Source organism: Argiope bruennichi, chromosome X2 (assembly GCF_947563725.1).
Source record: "Argiope bruennichi chromosome X2, qqArgBrue1.1, whole genome shotgun sequence".
NCBI classification, from domain to species: domain Eukaryota; kingdom Metazoa; phylum Arthropoda; class Arachnida; order Araneae; family Araneidae; genus Argiope; species Argiope bruennichi.
Genome location: NC_079163.1, coordinates 131,385,009 through 131,405,441, shown reverse-complemented (window position 1 = coordinate 131,405,441; position 20,433 = coordinate 131,385,009). Strand labels below are relative to the sequence as shown.

Sequence of the window (20,433 nt, the reverse complement as noted above, 5' to 3'; positions counted from 1 at the left end):
TAAAAAAAAACCGCTGTATTGGACAATACTTAGAAAGCATATTGCAAAAATCGGTGTGTCGTTCGAATAGAGTTTATGATTTTTCTATTCTATCATGTCAAAACATCGGGGTTTCCTTTTTTAAATGCTCTTTACTTTTCATCTGTCAAAATCTATAAATGTTCTTTATACGAAAGAAAGTGTACTGAAAATAATTCTAATTACACAAATGTCCTTCCGCTAACTGCAGTGATTGTAGTTCAATTACATTTCAAAAATGTTTATATATTAAAATATCACTACAACTAATCTTTGCAATCCTGTTTATTCCGGAATAGTATAATGTTTCTAGTCGTATTATGTCATTTGTAAAAGAATGAATTGTGAATCATATACCAATGGAAATTCACATGATTGATAAATCTTAGTCATTCTTTTTCTTTGACACTTTCTAAATTAGGTGGTTATTTGTCTTAATCTCTTTGGGTTTATGATTTATAGATGATCCCTATTTGAACAAGATCCAAGAGGTTATTCGATATTCTGAATGCCGACCGGTATCGAGAAGATAGCGTGACAATGTTATTGGACATTTTGTGCTAATAGGGTTTGACTCTACAGTTTTGTGTGAAAAAGTTTGTGTAGTACTTGCAAATCCATGATATTTTAGTTTAGGGTTAAAAGATACTTCCTTTTTTACATACTAATATTTTTAAATATTACAGTCTTACAAATAAAATATTATATATAAAAAATTACAATTTAAAATTCAGCTTACCTGTATTTGCTCAAAAGGAACCTCGAAAGTGAACGACTCATTGTAATAAGGATTTAAAGTACATTTCTTTATGCTTGTTTTCTTCTTCTTTATCCTTTTTCCATTTAGCATCAGTGCAATTTTTACATAGGGATCTGAATCAGGAGACGAGTATTAATTATAAAGGCAAGTAGGACATTTTTGCAGTTAACCCTTTAAAGGGCAATTTTTTTCTAGTCATATGATGTTAAAATATTTTTAGGCTTGAAATTAGAATAAGAAAAGGGATTCATTTAGCTTATTAGATAAATTTAATTTGATTCATTAATTAATTTGGTTAATTAATAATTAAGTAGCAAATCAAGATACATCATTTTGTGTGAGATAAAGAAATGAAGCATCTAAGTTTCTGTCTGTCTAAAAAAAATTTCTCAGAACTTATGCCAACCTACATAATTTCATATAAAGATTGATAAATTTGGTGAGAAGCATACTTCCCACGGCCTTAGAAAGGGTTAAAATAAAGAACATTTTGTAAATTTTTTCTTTCAACCCGTTATTCATTTATTTATTTATTTGCTGTTTCAGAGCAGTGGCGAGTGCACTCATTAAAAATTTGAATATCAACCTGTCAAGATTATTTTTGAAAACATAGTTTAAATTATTATTTCATGCTTTATTATGAAATTAAAATGTGGGAATGTGTTTCTAAATATTTTTATTTTATATTCTAGCAAAATGCTGAAAAATAAAGTAAAAATTCCACATTGCATTCTAAAATTGCACTTCGAAATATTTTCCCTCACACTGCAAACATCAGGAAAAAAATGCTTAAATCAATATAATTCGCCCAAACTTTTCTCAATTTCTTCAAACCATGTGAAAACTAAAAATAAAGCCTGAAAGATAATGCTTATTTTACCACAAGATAAATTTTGTTGGGGTTCATGATGAAGAATTATCACTCCCACTATGTATAGCTTTTATTGTTTGTGGGAGGGGTAAATCGGATTATTTATCTTATCAATTATTATTCAGATAATGTTCCTTCATTAATTAAATTTTTGGAATATCTTGTAAGCCTTAGCAGCCACCTGGCCAGATGTCTAACTTAAAGAGGCTTATCTTAGCCCTGATTATTTTGTCATTAAAGAAGTTTGAAGTTCTTTAAGATATTTAGTAGTTTGGAATCATCTTTAAATGCAAGTTCATGCTTTGACATAGAAAGAGTGAGCTCTATCTCTTTGTCTGAGTATGATACGATAGTTTCATCTTTGTTGATACTAGATTGTTTTTTGTTGTGATATAACAGTTGTGTTTGAATAACTGGGATGAATTCTATTGTTATAACGTAAATAGAATTTAACCTCAATTTAGCCTCAAAAATTACTCTACTCAGAAATTTGTCCGTTATGAGCTCGTGGTATGAGGGTTCCGTGTGCGAAGATGATTATAATAACATCCTTTATCACCATTCCATTGAAAAGTAAACACGATAGCCCCGCTAGCAGTGTACACCAAGAAGGATTAGCAGGTGATTTTTCTGGTTCAAAGGTGTTTCAGGAGTCAAAATTAATCGCAAGCTCTCCACACAATACGAGGACAGTGCTTTACTAAGGAAACTTGACCCATTTAAAATGTATTGCATAGACTTGCTTTTCTATTGAGCTAGAGTGTAAGACGCGAGTCGGACGCCCAAAACTAAGCTCAAGAGGCTTGAAAATCCCTTGGCTAAATACACGACAAAAGCATGGAGCTATATCGAGATATCCTGCCTTAGCTTTGTTTACTCACAGTTCAAAAAATAAAATGCAAATAATTTTTGACTTGCTGTGGTAATTCTGTCTTGAGTTTGGAGAATGAAGCTCATCTTATTTTTATTAGTCGCGTTCATCAAGAGTTCTTGGCTAGAGAGTTAGTTTTACGATATTTTTATCTGCAGTTTTTTGTGCCTATGTATGAATTTAATGCAAGAATGCAATAAAGTACCAAATACCCTACAGATTTATGGATTTCGGGTTGACTATCTTGATTGGTTACACCAAATATGTTTTACAAGTAGCAGAAATGGCTAGAAAGAAAGCAATAATTAAATTTGGAATAATACAGCATTTGGATATTTACTGCAGTATTTTACGAAAACTGTTTTATCTCAAAAAGAGCTTTGGAGTTGGATCCCAATAGTATTACTGAATTCAATTATTGTGACTGCCGCATTGAAATTATTATAACCTCTGCAAGGGCAGATAAATTTGTTTGTTGAAGAAATACTGCCTTTATCATCTGTAGATAGATACATTAATGTCTATATGTGTATGAATTTTTCTTGATAGTTTTTGTAGCATAGCCCTTCCATATGTTTTATGAAGTATTCATTTCTGTTCGCAGAGAAGTGGATGTAGTGTAGTGATTTTCCGATGATAAAAATCAAGGATCTTACCTGAAAGACCCCCAACATCCATTTTCTTCAGATTCTTTGCCTCAAGAATGACGACTGTGAGTTTCCCAGCAGTTGGTACGTAACGGAGCGAAAAGCAAATGTCTCCCAGTTTGTTTTCCTATATAAATAACATAATTATGAAAATATCTTTGCTCATCTGGCATATGAAAAACATGCTTGTTTGGTATATGACAGGAATTCCTAATTTTTTCCATTCCTGCTTTCGACCGTTTTTTTCTATTAATAACTCTACAAAAATTATCAAGAAAATTAACTTATTTAAACGCTTTCATTTTACGCATATTGTTAATTCATCTGCTTAATTTGGTACTTTATGCTGAAGGTCGATGGGCATTTTTTTTCTGGAGACGCAACACAGTCAAGGAGGAAGATAAAAAATTCCCTAAGAAATCCTGGCGAGATAATAAGGAAACACAAAATTAGTATCGCTATAATCAGGGATTTTTGTTAAAATGAGAGGATCCTTCAAATGACAGAATAAAACATCCTAAGTGAAAATTCTTTAGTAATATTATGTTTTAGATAAAAATAATTGAAAGTTGAATGATAGTCTATAAACTTCATGTTATATTCAAAGTTGGTTAGACAATTTCATTTTATATATTAGTAATTATAGTTTTTTTTACGTTGGAAAACTAGCTTAAAAAACTATAACTACACAAATATTAAGTGAAATTTATAGATTCTTAAATTAAAAGAAATTCAAAAAGAACACACAATATTAAATAAAGTATACTTAGAATTATATTTCCTGTAGAATGTGTTCAAGCTTTAAAAGAAGTTAAAAGTTTGAAATTCATGAGATACAGATTTGTATTCAGAAACTAAAGTATTTCCTTGAAGAAAAAGGAATTGATATTATAATAAATTAATATTAAATCACTGGCACTAAATGCAGTTTGGGAAATTAATTTCGTTAAAGAAAGTTTCAAATTCTTATAATCGCATGAGTTTGAAATCTCACCCAGTGATTAGGTTTCAGGACATGCAAACAAACTTATTTATTTTCTCCTTAATATAGAGTTTGCCCACTTTATTCGTGGCCCAATATTTAATTTCTAAATCGTAGAAATAAATAAAATTTCCAAAAGGAAAAAGGCTTTAAATAAAGTAAAGATTTTTTTTAAATGCTGTTTGAGCCAATAAACATAATGTTAAAAAAATATGAAACTTGAATTTTTATACAATCTCCTTAGCTCTCTTAATTATATGTTGTAAAATACTATTGATATACTAACATTTTACACAAAAAAAATTTCAGCTTCTGGGACTAAAACTGATTGTGTTATAAAGCTTTGAATATCATTATTTTAGACAATTTCAGTGGTTTGTTTGATGGAGACCCTCTATTCAACGTACTGCGAGTGAATGAAGTGACAATTGATTGTCTTAACAGAGGTATTCAAAACTTCATAAGATATTCAGTTTTAGTCGCAGAATCGAGGAACTAATTTTATGTTTTTTAAAATGTTAATATAACACAAATATTTTACTAATTATGATTAATTGGAAAGGGTGACTATATAAAAATTTAAATCCATAATTTTTAACAGTACTTTTATTGATTCAAACAACATATATATAATTCTTTAAGTCAATATTTTTCCTAATTAGAAATATGCGCCTGTCTCTAGATGCTTAGGAAATTTATCACGAGAGCATGGTTAGAGTGGACATCCTGTATACTGAATGATAAAACTGAAATCCTCGACAACTATTCTTACATTTGACAGAGAATGATTGCAATCATCCTCGATTGAAGAGAATAATTGCAATCATCTTTCATTGAAGAGAATAATTGCAATCATCCTCGATTGAAGAGAATAATTGCAATCATCCTTGATTTAAGACCTTGATTGAAATCATCCTTTATTGAAGAGAATGATTGTAATCATTCTGCATTGCCTTAATATGCAATTTAATTTGCCTAAATGAAACATCGTCTCTGAATAATTGACCATCTGCATAAACAGATGAAGGCAGGCACGTTTTGAGTAAACCAAAGAACACGAACGGGATTCAAAGTTCGTGTGGACCATTGTGAAATATGCATAACAGTTTCGTAAATAAAAGTATGGATTATTATCTTGAACCTATATATAAAGAAAAACACTGCATTTAAAGAAGTCTTTTATAAAAAAATCGTACACGGTTACTTAATTTTATTCTGAAATCTTTTGATGATCTAATAACGTATTATTATAAACTACAAAACATAAGGGCTGAAGGACGTAAATAAAGAAATTTTATTAATTTCAAATGATATTTTTACTGATTAGGGAAATTTGCTTGAAAAATGTATAAAGCATGTTATTTTAACGGAATGAATCTAGAAGACAAAAGGTTACTGTAACTGTGGTGTTACAAATAGAGCCGAAATAACTAGTTGTAGCATGACGTCAGTGATGAAAGTTCACTATTCTTTATGGTATAATGAATGCCAGCAAACAAGCAACAGGGCAAAGACAGTTCAGAAACAGCTGTTTCAGATCTTTTAAATTTAAAGGCAATAGATTATGCTAGTAGTCTGGTTTAGTAAGGTTAACGTTCCATCTGGAAGCAACTCGTGGACTATTTTGAGGCGTGCCTAGTATTTTGAGTCCCGGTCTGAAGATAATGCTAGTGAAAAGTTAAAATAATAATAATGTTGGTGAGATGCCAAGAATAGTTTGGCCTATGTTAACACTCTAAACATCGAAAGATAATAAGATGCATAATTATAGATACGCTAATGTAAGGATTCCTTTTAGTGCTTAGGGAGCTCAAAAATTGCTATAGGTTTGTTATAATTTTTAAAAATTAATGCAACTATTTTTATTATTATACACCCTTTATAATAAATCTTTATCTAACAAAAATGAAAACGTTGCTTCTTTAGAATGGTGATCCAATTAGCTCTCTGCAGTTTCTGTCATCCAAACTCAGTTAAATGATGTCAAATTTCGTTCTTCTGAAACTGTGTATATCGTAGTTTGGTGCTTTTCAACATCTGAATGATGGTGTCACATATATTTAGAAATGGTTGTTGTGCCATTTTTAGTTACTTTTGTGTTCCCATGCGACAGAAATTCTTAAGCTGTATCCTTAGCCCTATAACGACGGTTGTGGCATTATCGAGCAATTAGACACTAATCATTGAATGGCGAGAAAAGCCTTCCATTGTTAAAGGTTAAACTATAAATCAAAATATCATAGACTAAAATTTCAAAGTACGGAAATCCATATGACACATACGTGTCTTAAATTGTGGTCACGGAAAAATGCCCTCAGACCGCATAAATTTCAGTTACAGGAAATAGAGAAGCAATTGACGGATATCACCGTTCAGAAAACAGTGCTACCTTTCTGAATTTTTAAGATTCTACAATAGGAAAAAAACTGAATTTCTCGCAACGAAAGGTTCCAATTTTCTTTTCTCACATTTGGTACGCATATGCGCCCACATGCTCAAACGAAATGTGAAAGTCAGAAATAATAGTTATTGATTGTGAAAAGTTTAGTTTCCATTTCTTCTTACAAAAATTTAAAAAATTAAAATAGATTGTGTTGCTTTTTGATTAATCGATACCTCATTTAAGAAATTTCTATTAAAATTTGCTATTAAATATCTGCATTGGTATAAACATTAAGATTTTTTTTCCATAAGAATTGATTAATGATTCTTCTTCATACTTAAAATTTATATATGTATTTAAATTTAGGGTAAAAAAAGAATTACAAAATCAAATGAAAATGATTTTGTTGCTCTTTTTTTTCTTTCTTTAAAAATAAAAGAAGATTAAACATGGAAAAGTGGAAGAAACCTTGCTACACATCCTTTAAACGAATAAGGAATACACATCATTAATCTGCTTAAAGGATCACCCATAATTTAAAATGAAAATGTTCTAGAAGTTGGATGGATTTTCTAAAATAAAATACTTCGAGCTAAAAATGCACTTTATATGAGGAAATATTTGTAAATAATACTTGCCAGAGCTGAAATTCACACTCCGAAAGTTCATTTCTTTCACTCGGGTCTTTTAATCAAATTTCTAGATCAAATTACTTTTAAAACCTTTGTGAAATTACTTTTAAAATTTCTGTCAAATTACTTTTAAAATTTCTGTCAAATTACTTTTAAAATGTTTGTCAAATTACTTTTTTCAATTTATCGTCAGAGCAAAACGTTTTATATAAAATATTTTTAAGCAAACAAGAAACAAAGTGGTTCGATGTTTTGGGCTGTTTGAGAAAGATTTCAAAAAGAAGAAACTAAATATCTTACCTGCCCTGGTTCTCCTTCAACGCTGGTTAACTCCTTCCATTCTTCAATAGTTTGGGCCAGGTCAAGAGTGTTCAATGGAATTTTAACTTCTCCAATTTGATCGTGCTTCGAAAATCTGTCGAAGTCGAAAACTGCGAAAACCAAAGTTTTTGACGCTATTTCCGAATACGGAATCTGAAAATAAAGAAGAAATTCATATTTTGATCAGTATTATCAAAGTTTTAAATTGAATTTGCAAAATATATATTGCTCAACATGCAACTTTATTTATATATATTTAAAATCTTGATATCAGTTATGCTAATAATCAGTAAAAAAGGTAGTCAATTCTGTAAAAGTAGTAGAAATTTGATTTTAGTAATTTGTGTGGATTACTTAATTATAGTTTATTTGGATTTACAATAATAGTATCAAATTTCATTATAGATAAAGTTTGAAATTTCATTAAATTTCTGATCAGAATTTTTTTAGTCCTTTCATTTGATAATCCTTTTTTCGATAATTGGATAATAAATTCCAAAAATATATAAATATCAGAATATCGAGAGGATTTAAAATTTATTCAGCCCCAAAAAATTTCTCTTTATACATCCTAGAATAAAATAGAAATATCTACTTCAAAACATCGCTTGAAATATTGGAAAAAATCTCGAGAGATACATATTGCAGTCAAAGATCAACGTCTTTACTTAACAATGCTCTGTTTTCAAAATTGGTTTAATTTAAAAACGGATATCTGTAAAGAAATTCATAAATTAATGAATTGTAAAAAATCATTTTCTAACTTTTTTTCCCAACTCGTTGAAGGTAAATCTTATTATAATGCAACCGAAATACGTGTATAACTCTCATTTGAATTAAAAATATGTCTAGAGAAAATAAATTACACGTGAAATTAAAAATTTGACCATTTATTATTATTTTTTTCTTCTTTTCAATCTTTTATTTACTGTGATTTTAACTATTATTTATAAATTTATTTTGCTGTTCCAAGATTTAATGACATTTGAAGAAGTATTTATTTTATGCTTGCGATTTATTATTACCCTATAAGGGAATTCTAGCATATCTTATTTTTATTTGTTGGATTACTATCCTGTTTTAATATTACGAAATACGATAGGAATGTGGTTTGATGATCAGAAATTCGACTCCACACAACTTCAAAGTGAGAATATTCAACTGAATTCCACGATGAGATTTGGAATGTCGTGCAAGAACCATGTTTGGCTATACCTGAGAATAAATATTAGAATACTCTTTCTGGACGTGACTGGGTAACAGGAAACAGGCAGAAACAATCTGATTTCAGGGTTTCGGTATTGAGATGGAAGATTTCGGGTTTAAGAGACCGCTTCATTCAAGACCATGGCCATACAAGACCACAATGGCATGCTTTAAAGTCATGGAATTTTAAAAGTCTTGAACAGGGACACAGATGTTATCCTGTAATTTGACCATTATCCAAAACTACATCGACAAAAATGTTAACACTTTACCACCAAGTTTTTGCAATAAATATTACAAATCACACAGAAGACGTGAATTGATAAATGATATATGACTTACCTTGAAGTTAAAGGTTTCATTGAAGATCGGATTGAGGGTTTTTCGGTGAACTTTCGTTTCATATTTCTTCTTCTTATCCGGTAAAAGGTAAACTTTAACGTAAGGGTCAGATGTGCCTGACATGTCCATACCTGGTAAATCCTCAGCTTGGATTACGGTAACAGCTAACTATGAGAAAAAAATGTTTTATTTAAGGAATAAGTCAACATTCAGTGGAAAATATTATTATTTCTGGTTCAGAGAAAACGGAGGAGTAGTACTTTAAACTGGTTTTGCAGGTAATATGAATGTATTCAGTTTAAATGTTTTATCTGTCAGTAACTATAAAGTATTTACCTGCTCGTAAAAAAATGTTGATAATTTTGCAGATTAACAAGTGATGATGTATGTAATAATTAAGTGTATATCAAATATCCTGTGACATAGTAATGATGTGTGTTATATAGAATTTACAACCACTAAAACAATTTTTTTTTTCATAATGATAAAAAGGAAAAGCGTTGAAAGATTGCATTTATTACTTTTAATGTGTTTGTATTCAAACTAACACCATACAACTTAATAATGTCATATATTTTTCTTTTTATTTTAGAAAAATTAGGACTGTAAGCTTTTGGTAGTTAGATACATTTCATGTTAGGAAATTTTAGGGGAAGTTAACTTACTTCAGTTGAAATTGTAAATGCTAAATAATTTTTTCCGGCAGAGTAAGAATCTTTTGACTAACTGCTGATTAAGTGCAAAATGAAAGCATTTTTTTTGTTGTTGTTAATTTCGTACTATGAAGTGCAGCTTTTGTGATTACTTTTAGTACTTATTTATTACCTAAACTCTAATCATATCTTTTTTTTTTCTTGCTTGCTATTATATGCTTCAAAAAACGGGTCGTATTCTTTATGTTACAAGGCAGAATAAGAGATGTCAGTATCTTTGGCGTGATTAATGTCTTTAAATTTATGTAGTACCAAGAACGCATAAGAGTTCCCACAGATCATAATTACTGCACCAGAGTTTTTTCATAAGAATGATATGTTAAGTGATAGATTTTAATGTTTTCAGTGATATTTCTTGTCGTTAAGTGTTGGATGAAATCGATGAATGTCTTTATCATCAACCTCAAAAGGAAATCTTCATATGGAAGCGCAAAAAACTTTTGACTGTGTCATTAACGCATCTTCACCGAGCAAGTAAAATGCATTTTACGAGCATTTAGGGAGATTTTTTGTTTTCTCGAAAACAAAGTAAAACATGATGAAAATACTTTTTATTAATTCTTTATTTGAAAATAAAATCTTTTACTTTATGCCGTTAAAACGTGCTATGTACTTAACTGTCAAATCATGTAATGAATCCGTGGTTTACAAAGAAGTTAACTTCTTTTAAATACATTTATATCCAGTATAAAAATATGCCCTGAAGAAAAGAAATGTAGTAATTGCTGGTTCCAATGTCTATTACTTTTTTACATTACAATTCATGCCTCATATTTTTTTATTCTTTAAAAATATTAATAATTGGCTAAAGTTATATATTTTATTTTTAATTCAACTTTTTTCTATCAATGTAGTGTTATTTTCTTCTCAATGAGTAATGAGGAAAAACAAGAGAGCAGAATCATTTGAGTAGGATGAGAGGAAATTTCTTTTCTATTCGTCGATTACTATAAGTGTAACAATTAAATGGTGTTATGTACTTGCATGTAAGAAAGTTCGAAGGAAAAGGAATAAATAACTGAAACTGAAGAAGATTTGGGCTTCCAAATGCTCTGGTTGAAACGATTTGGGAGAATTTAGAGCGACTGAATTTTCTGAATTTCAAGCCAGAATTCTAAATAAAAGTGAAGTGGGAGGGTCGTGCCAGAAAGAGGGGAAAAAAGATACGAAGAGAAGGAGAAAAAAAAATCAAGATAATGTGCCAGCTAATTTGGCACACGATTCCATTCATGATGGATATTTACAAAAACTGAAAGTCACGCTTCTGAACTACTACTATTTTCTTAAATAGAGCTACGATATCTTCTGTATATTAAAAGTTGGGAAGGACAAATTCTCAAAAGCAAAATTTAAAAAATGACATTTAGTTAATCTTTAAATTTTTAAAAAATATGAATTATTTATTTATACGTATAAATCCGAGCATCCGTTACTTCGGACTAGAATAATGTGAAAAATCTCTCTTTTACTTTTTTAGATGATATTAATTAGAAACCATTATCAAACACTGAATTTTTACTCACTTTCGCCTTGAGTTCAGAGATGTTCAACATTGATGAAAAAAATTAAAGGAAGACTATAAAAACGGGAAATTTTGAAAGTAAACAAATGAAATTTGCTCAAGATTTTTATTTTCTGATACAAGACATACCTACAAAATGCAGAATTTCATACTTCTGCAAACATTAAATTTTAACAAAAGCATTAGAAGTCTGTTGTTAGGTGAGCAACAGAAAAAGTGGTGCTTCAATTTTAGAAGGTGCTTAGAATTTTAAACTCTTTTGAAGTAAATCTTTTACCGCTAGAGGCAGATTTTTAAAGTAAGTGGAAACTTAGGGTTCTTTCCCAATGGTTTTTTTTATCCTAATTGAGATGAGATGAAAGCACTTTTTCTGTGCATCACAGCAATTAAAACGATCTGCTATAAATTATCTTAAGCTGAGTCGATATTTTCTTATGGTATTTTTTAAACTTTTGAAGTATCATTTTCTCCAATATAGTTTTTGTAGTTAGACCGATGAGGAAAACCTTAAACTGAGATTAAAGTAAGATTATGAAAATATTCGAATGCATAGATTTACACTAAATATTCCCAAATTATTTATTGTGATTAATTTTAAAGTATTGTTTTAATGAATTTCGTGCACTTCTTTCTGTTGATAGTGTTTGTCAAGTAAATATACAGTATAAAATCTCAGATTAAATTTGTGTGAAAAATACATTTGATATCTCACAGTGAAAAAGGGTTAAATCTAAGATTTTTTTTAGAAATCCGCACCATTATCAAAAGCACCGTCAAGAAAGGAGACGGCAATTGTGTTGCCGATGCGATGGTTTGGAATGCCTGTAACATCTGCGCCATCTGGCCATACGTAAAAGAAAATCTAGGCGATTGTGAATGAGTGAGTGAGGAGTCGGAGGGGAGGGACGAGAATAAACGGCCGATGCTTTTGGAGAAAGAAACATTCCGTTGTGATGATTCCCGAAAAGTGTTTCACTTTTGTTTTTAGTGCTTTGATCTATATTTCGGTGCTTGTAGTTTCGTGTGGGCTTTCTGTTTCAGACAAGAATTAAAAAAACTTTAAAGGCCCATGGAGATTTCCCATTTTTTTCATGGCAAAAGATAGTGTAATCTTTCGCAGAAGAATGTACAGAATTCTAGATTTCATGTTAAAAAATAACTGTCCTTTATTATAAAATTTGAATTTGCTAAAAAAAAGTTTGTTTTATATAAATATTTATTATAACGAACAATGAGCTTGGTTATTTATGATCAAAATACTTCTGAAATCATATATGGCGCTTGAAATGAATGCAAACTCGATTATAAAATCTTCCATATTGTTAAATGGGTCGAGAGTTTCCGTTCCTTTGTAAACTCAAACTACTTTAAACTCTTTTTTTTTTTTTTTTTTTTTTTTTTTTAATAAGCTCAGCTGATTTTAGTTTTGAAATTGATAAACACAACTTTTAATTCCAACGTTTGATTTAGATTTCATCATTACTTTATCTGAATTCAGCATCAAGGGGAATACAATAAAAAATAAATTCCATTTCCAATAACTTATGAATACAATTTCATTTACTCTAATAGATTCATTTCGTTTCTTTTATCACGAAAGAACTAAAATCAATGAATAGTAAGCGAAAAAGAATATGAAGCAAACAAATTCAGTTTCTTTATAATTGTTTTAAGGTTTTTCTCAAAATGAAATTTTGTAAATATTTTGAGAGTTGTCATTGTTAGTTTTGGTGGATTGCTTCTCTAACAAAAATCAAAGCATACGAAAAACAATATTAGAGTACCGGATTGGTTGTCATGTTATGATGAGTTGAATAACAATTCACTTGTCAAAAATGCAGTTTATCTTGTCATCTTTTGATTATTTTTGTGTCAAAAAAGATATAGTACTTGTCTCGCGGAAGACACCAAAACAATTTTTTTTGTTTCGTGTTAGAAAATTGTTTTATACTCACTGAATGTCCAAGTTGATTTGCTTGCAGTTAAAGAAACAAATTACATTAAATAAGAAGATTATCTGTTTAGACCGTAACAAATGTTGAAATTTTATGGGAACAAATTTTAAATGTTCAATTAGAAAGTATCTTACTAATAATGCATTTGAACCTTTCTTTGATCAATAAAAGTAAGAATCTTTCAGACATAAATATTTATTGTAACAAAATTTTACAAAAATCCAATCCATAATACCTCAATGCAAAAAGGTGTCCACTCTAAACGTGCCCATCAGCTAATTTCTAAATCATTAAATATAGACATATATTTACAGTTGGAGAAATGATTATAAAGAATTGGGTTTTGTGTTGCTCGAGTTAATAAATGTATTGCTGGAAGTCTAAACTTTTAATATGTCCGCCCATTCTATTGTTTTAATGAAATATTCTTGACGCATAAACAAAGTTTCCCCTTTTCATAAGAGTTATGAGACTTTGAATTATAAAACCGACATCAATCCAGTTATCTGAAAGTGTTGTATGGCTGATGGATTAAATTTCGAATATCATTTTTTAGACAATTTTAACACATTGACTGCCGCATGACGCGTTACAGATAATATGTAATTGTACAAACCATCTATGTTATTAGATGAACCCTTCTCTACTACAGTCAAGAGATAGCAAAGAACTAGATAGAGGACCCGAATATTGGGTGGGAGTCGTGGCAGCGAAAGTGTTAAAACATTTCAATGGTCATCCCAAGGAAAACCCGTCAATCAATTTATGGCGCTTCCTCTAAGTGCTCGTTGATTTGTCTTAAGTAATGAAATTCAAACTTTCTTAACTCGATCAATTTCATTCCCAAAAGAGTGAAACTTCTTTTGGTGCATCAAGAATATTTTACTAAATGCGAACCGCAGAACTGAGGAACAGATTAAAAATTCAAATTTCGTAAACTTTATAAATGACTCAGATATTGTAAATGCATTTAATGACTCAAACAACATAAAATATAATTTTTTTTAGTAATTAAAATCCTTTCTCCAATTAGTATCTATCTCTGACGGTTTGGAAATTAATTGTTGGACACGATTAGAGCAGACATTCTGAATATATTATACAAAGACATGCAAATTTACAAGGCATTATCGACACACCTCTAGATGAGATTCGAAAACTTTCGAAAAATTCGAAAAAAAGTTATCAATATTTAATATAATTATTATTCCAATTAATTTTAAATATGATTTATCAATTTAATTTCCTAAATACCAGTTTTCGAATGTTTCCATATTTGGTTGCCAAATATTTACGAAATTCAGGTACTCCATCTTTATCGAATTGGTTTTAAAACTGGATGCTAAATCTGTTTTCCCAATTACATACAAAACAGGAAATTATAATGATTAACTGACTATAATCACTCTACTAATATTTAATTATTAGTTAAGTAGCTATGATTATTAAATTATTTAATTAGTCGGGAAATATATTTAAATATTTAAATTTCATTCAGTCGGCTGTAATGTCGTTGCATAGCGAGGGTGAATGGCAGCATGGGCATCAATGGCGCGAGAAGCATGACATTTTGTCCCCTCCTCCTATTTGATTCTAAAAACTGGCATAAACAAAATGATGTTTTATTTCCATGGCTCCCGCGCCACTTGGCATACCCCGGCTTTGCAACTGGGGCGAAACCTAGGTTGTATACCCTCCGTTCCCCTTCCCCCTAGTTGCTATGCCACTGCCGCTAGGTATTCAAAAGAAAGTGTCGCCTAAGTGTTCAGTCTAAACAATCCCTTGCCATCATTTAGCCGTGCAGGTTATTTGCAGATCTTGACATCCTGTTTACTTTGGGATAGTTTCATATTAAAGAGAAATAAAATGAAGAGAAAAAGGATAAAAGGGGAGAAAAAATGAAAGAAATATTTTACATTATTTGTGTTGAAGTCGTAATCCAGCTTGTACTGAAGTCTCCCAAGTTTCATCTCAGATTTTGCGCTCTCCTGGTCTAAATCATTGCATTCCATGTTGTCTCGCAGATCTTCCATGTCAGGTTGTACCTATAGAATACTATGGCTGTAACTGTAGGTAATGGATTAATAAAAAATACTGCTGATAGTAAGAACGTATTTGTTATCTCTAACTTTTTCAAATACAAGTTCGGTAACTAAATGATTAAGGATTTCCTCGATAGTTAGTTTTAGCACATTCTTTTGCTTCAAGAGCACCGAACCTATATTGTTTTCTAATTGTTTGGAATTCGTAAAAAAATTGCATCTTATAGTTTCATTTTTATCCTAATTTAAAAAGGGAACAATAAAACAGAACTTCTGGCATCTATTATTGTATTATTTCCCGAAACGTATTGCAAGCATACAAGAAGTTATGTGTTGTATATAGGAATGAAGCGTTGAAAGAAAGACGTCAAAATTGGTGTTCTGTTGATTTTTACTCGGAAATGTGCAACGATCTGGATGTCCAATGAAAGTTGATGAGAGCCATATCAAGGCCATTACCGATTCAGATCGTCATTCTTTAAGTTGATTGATTATGCAATTGTCAGGAATCTATGAAATAGGGAGCTACTCCATTCATTATTTAAAAAAAATCATCTAGTAAATATTTTGTTTGTATCTCTGAGTTAAACTACATAATTCAAAGAGTAAACATCGTATATTTCAATAGCAGAAAATGACATTGTTAAGACAATTTCAAGCCTTTATATTTGTCTAAAGTTTGCTTCTATATATCTGCTGTATTTTTTTTTTTTTTTTTTTTTTTTTTTTTTGTATTCCATGACTTTAAACCATTCGATGGATAAAATATTTGATAAGATAATAAATTTGAAAATCGAAATGAAAACTATGATAATAAATTATGGTGAAAAAATAATAATTACGCTAGCAAACGAACATGGTTATTTCCTCTTGAATGAATATATATTAGCGTCATTTTATATGAATATAAATTAGCGGTTGAATATTTATTAGTGTAAAACGTTTTAAAATGTATGATGGAACTTATATTTCACCGATCCTTCTCATGTAAAAGAAACAATCCTTAAGATAATGTACGAATTTATTTAATTTATAATTAGAATATACAATAATGTTATTTTTATAAGAAATAATTTACACGTTCTCTCATGAAATATGTCATATGTCAAGTCCATTTTCAACGAGAAGAAGGGGGGAAAATTGAAATGTGAGGAAAATATTTGACTGAAATTTCTTAATAAAATGAATAATTAACGTAAAAGTAAAAAGTTATTACATTTCATGTAAAATTATGCTTAAAAATTAAACATAAAATTCTCAAAAATTTAATATTTATCTTATAAAATATGTATTACAGTCAAAATTTTGATGGATTTTTTCTGATAATGGCTCTGCGAAACTCTACGAAATCCAACAAAATAATTTATTCAAAGAAGTTGGAGAAATTTAAAAATCGTGGACTTATTTGAATAAATAATTTGTAATTTTTTTTGTCGGAAATACGAAGGAGTGGAATAATTAATTTGATGATTCCTGCTCAAAGAACTTTCTTGCGATTTGAAAGATTTCGAGGTAGGAGAAACTGTATTCTATTGCTTGCGATTTAATGGGTTCATTTTCAGCGAAAAATGTATGGAAAATTACACGATTTGTCGTGTTCAATTGTATAATAAGAGACAAAAAGAGGTTCTTTTATTCTATGTTATAAATATTTAGAGCTATTCAGCTCCATAAGTCAGTGATAAACTATTATTGGTTAAAAAACAGATTGTTGTTCAAAAATTATTTCTTCTCAAAATTTGAGAAATCTTTGAAAAATTAATGTTAAGTGTGATTACCGTAAATATATAAATAGTAATTTAACATACGACTACGCGTGATGTAAAAAGGGCTATTTTATTTATGAATTAGGAAAACAACAGAACATACGTTCGTTATTATAGCCATTATATTATATGCATATCTCAAAAACAGACACAAATATTAAGTTTGATTTGGCGGTTGTTATAGGAATAGACGTCGCGAATTTTAGTATTAGGCAATATAGTGGAAATAATTTCTTTTATTTGTCAGTAAGTGTGTTCGTATTGGAAGAATTTTTCAATATCATATCTACATAGATTTTGGGATAATTTTGGAGTCTGTGGCAAAATCCAATTATAGAATTTATATATGAGCTTGTTTTCTTTCAATCAATATAGTAAGTCATTTAGACATCAATATTTTAAAACTTAATCATTTCTATGAACATATGAGGCGTTTAGACAAAGCTCTTGATTTTATTAACTCTAAGCATTATTTTCTACCCAAACACACTATTCTCGATTATTGATTATTAGTGTAAGGAATTGATTTTTTTTTTTTTTTTTCATTTTGGCATGGAAATTTTATTAGCATAAATTGTTTATAAAATTGCTGTTGTTTGAAAAGCAGAACATAATGTTGAAAGTTTATTTTCACCTCGAAAACATATTAAAAAATCTAATATTTTGTTATTTCATAGTAATTTTTTTACCTTCTCTTTATAAGAGCCACCAAGAATTTGTACAGATTTCAGATCTACGGCACTCTTGAAACCCTTCTTGGAATCCTTCTTCTTCCTCCTGCATGCCCGTTTGAAGCAGCAGAAGCAGGTGCATAAGAAGAATGCCGCAATGACAATGAAAAGAACAATCACACCCCACATGGGAACTGGAAATTCAAAAAGAGTAACATATTAAACTAAAAAAAAAAAGATATTTAAGTCATGCACGTTTATTTGTGCTTATAATTTGTTAAGATTAATAACAAATACTAGAGAAGGGGAAACATGTAAAGTGATTTGCAGCTGTATTTTGAATGAATTCTTTATTCAGCCATGACGTAAAGTGGAAAAGAATAGAATTTTAGATTAGCTTCGCGAGCTGACTGAACAAATGGTTCGCCGCTGTCATTCTATTAAGTTTTCAACCTCTTTCCTTACTGGATGAATTTGTAAACAGGACTAGATTTTGTATATGGGAGAGAGAATAAAGCTACTGAATAAAGGAGGGAATAGAAAAGCCAGAATTTTCTGAATGAACGGGACAATATCGCGGAAGAGTGGCTAATCTATAAATAGTCTGCTATGCAGGAAATGACATTATTCAAATTTAGAAAATATCTTTTCTGTTTTCCATGTAAAATCGTTGTAATATAAAAGTCAAACATATTTTGAAAGGAACATTAAATTTTTCTTTTGATTTCAAATAAAGATTTTTCACCGTGAAGTTAAATGAAGTAAATTTCTCATGAAATGTATAAAGAGTCACATGTATCATGCCACTTTTATCTAGAAGATTTTTCTAGATTTTCTATGAATTATTGAAGAGCGTTAATGAGTCATATCAAACCTCCAAATCGGCAATCGAAATGCAAATCAGTCTGCTTTCTTATTCTTTTAGTAACAGCATCTTTTGTTTGATCAAGACCTCCCACATCAAATTCTTGTAGAGATTTCATATGTTTCTTACACACATTAGCACTTCGATGCGGAAGTACTTCATTTCAGTATTACCAACCCTTCATTAGGAATGAAAGAAGCATTGTTTGTAATCCATATTGCCTCTTGTTCTTTGGGTTATTAAGTAACGATGAAACTCACTATGTGTTGTCTTTGCTATGTCCTGAATGATCTTTTCTTCAAGGTTTTCATTCGTAACAGGAATGATTTGCGATAGAGGAGATGTAGTCAGAAGAGCCGCCGCCGTCGTTGATAAGTTGATTGAAGCTTCAGTCATACTGGCTACTGGCGGGGGCGTCTCTGTGGGGAATTCGGTTACAGGTGGATTTGCCACCGCCTTCTTCTTACGGTAACGATACATGGTGAATGCTATGAAGGACAGAGCTTAGTCTCCTGAAAGAGAGATCTGAATTAACAAAGATGACTCTGAATTACTAAGCTACAAATGATTTATTTCATAATCTTTGGCATTATATTCAATAACGTCTTTACAACAATTGTTTATAATTGATATTTTAACACTGTAGTACTCATTCCTTTCTATTGTTCGTATGGTTTCCATCCGATATGGTACAGATATTGCTAAAGAAAATTAAAAATTACATTGCATGAAATTTAAAACCAAAAATTAAAATATGTATATTAGATTTGCCTTCTGAACAAGAGGTAGGATTTTATTCTTAAGTTATCAATAGTTTATTTCATCATTAATATCAATAACTTGTTTTCACAGAGGGTTTATAGCTACGTTATTAATTATTCCTACGCATATTTCGGCTCTAAAGATGTTATGTTCTTATCCGTTTTGTTAAGTACACATTCTTTAAAATTAGGCTGCATGAAATTAAAAAAAAAAAAAAAAAACAGAAGCTAAAAAATTTCATTGCATTTTGTATACAAAGAGAATGAGCTGAAAAAACATGAGCAACAAAAATAAAAGAACACCACCGTGCTATTTATCAAGGGCAATCTAATGAAAAATATAAAGATATGAATGAATCACAGAATGAAAGAGGAAAAAGAAACACATTTTTTATTTTAGATGAATCGCAAGATAATATAGGGTGATTTAAAATTTTACACACATACACTGAAAGGAAATACAAAACATATTCACACACTTAAGTATAAGCAGTTATACGCAGTGTATAGAAAAAACAAAAAAGTTAAAAATCAAGAATTCAGTACAGGGAGAAATTTATTTGGGAAAGTTTAACAATGCAGCTATTGATAGACACAGAAAATAATTTCAGATGAACTGTTCAGAATTCGCGGAGAATTATGTTTGACACCTCAGAACTCCTGATACTTTTGCAAAAGTATCAGGAGCTCAGTGTAAGCCTTACATTATTGAGAATCATCATACATCTTATGAAACCGTGTTCTGTTTTTACCTATACTTATACTATTAAGTTTCTACTAATAAAGTGGTTTATAAAGCTGTCTGTATTGCGCTTTTACTGCATTTTTTCTATCTTCTTTGATATTGTTTTTGTTCACGACTTTCTATAAGAATATGGAAAATTGTTCGTGTTGTGACATTTATATATTTAAAATGCTGCATTGGATTACAAAAGAGATAGAAAATTCTAATGAGAAGAAGAAATTCTAACGTAAAATTAAGAACAATACATTATACCATATATAAAATACAAGAAATGGGAGGGGTCTCTCTCAAACTTTATTGCATACCCTGTAATCAATGTGTATTATTAACTGTATACAATTGACGAGCAAAAGTTGAGGA

The 20,433-nt window shown here is 30.0% G+C and overlaps 1 protein-coding gene across 2 annotated transcripts in view; it reads right to left on the bottom strand.

The window, feature by feature from the left end:
* The window catches only part of LOC129960252 (synaptotagmin-1-like), a 123,430-nt gene that overhangs the window by 536 nt on the left and 102,461 nt on the right, over nucleotides 1–20,433 (bottom strand). For both annotated transcript variants that reach the window (XM_056073530.1, XM_056073529.1), the window contains exons 2-8: nucleotides 18,828–19,079; nucleotides 17,721–17,896; nucleotides 15,140–15,268; nucleotides 9,034–9,201; nucleotides 7,465–7,638; nucleotides 3,177–3,294; nucleotides 758–891 (exon numbers count right to left, since the gene is read on the bottom strand). In XM_056073530.1, the coding sequence (XP_055929505.1) occupies nucleotides 758–891; nucleotides 3,177–3,294; nucleotides 7,465–7,638; nucleotides 9,034–9,201; nucleotides 15,140–15,268; nucleotides 17,721–17,896; nucleotides 18,828–19,047 (1,119 nt within the window). In that variant the 5' untranslated portion in view covers nucleotides 19,048–19,079. The remainder of the gene's footprint in view (nucleotides 1–757; nucleotides 892–3,176; nucleotides 3,295–7,464; nucleotides 7,639–9,033; nucleotides 9,202–15,139; nucleotides 15,269–17,720; nucleotides 17,897–18,827; nucleotides 19,080–20,433) is intronic.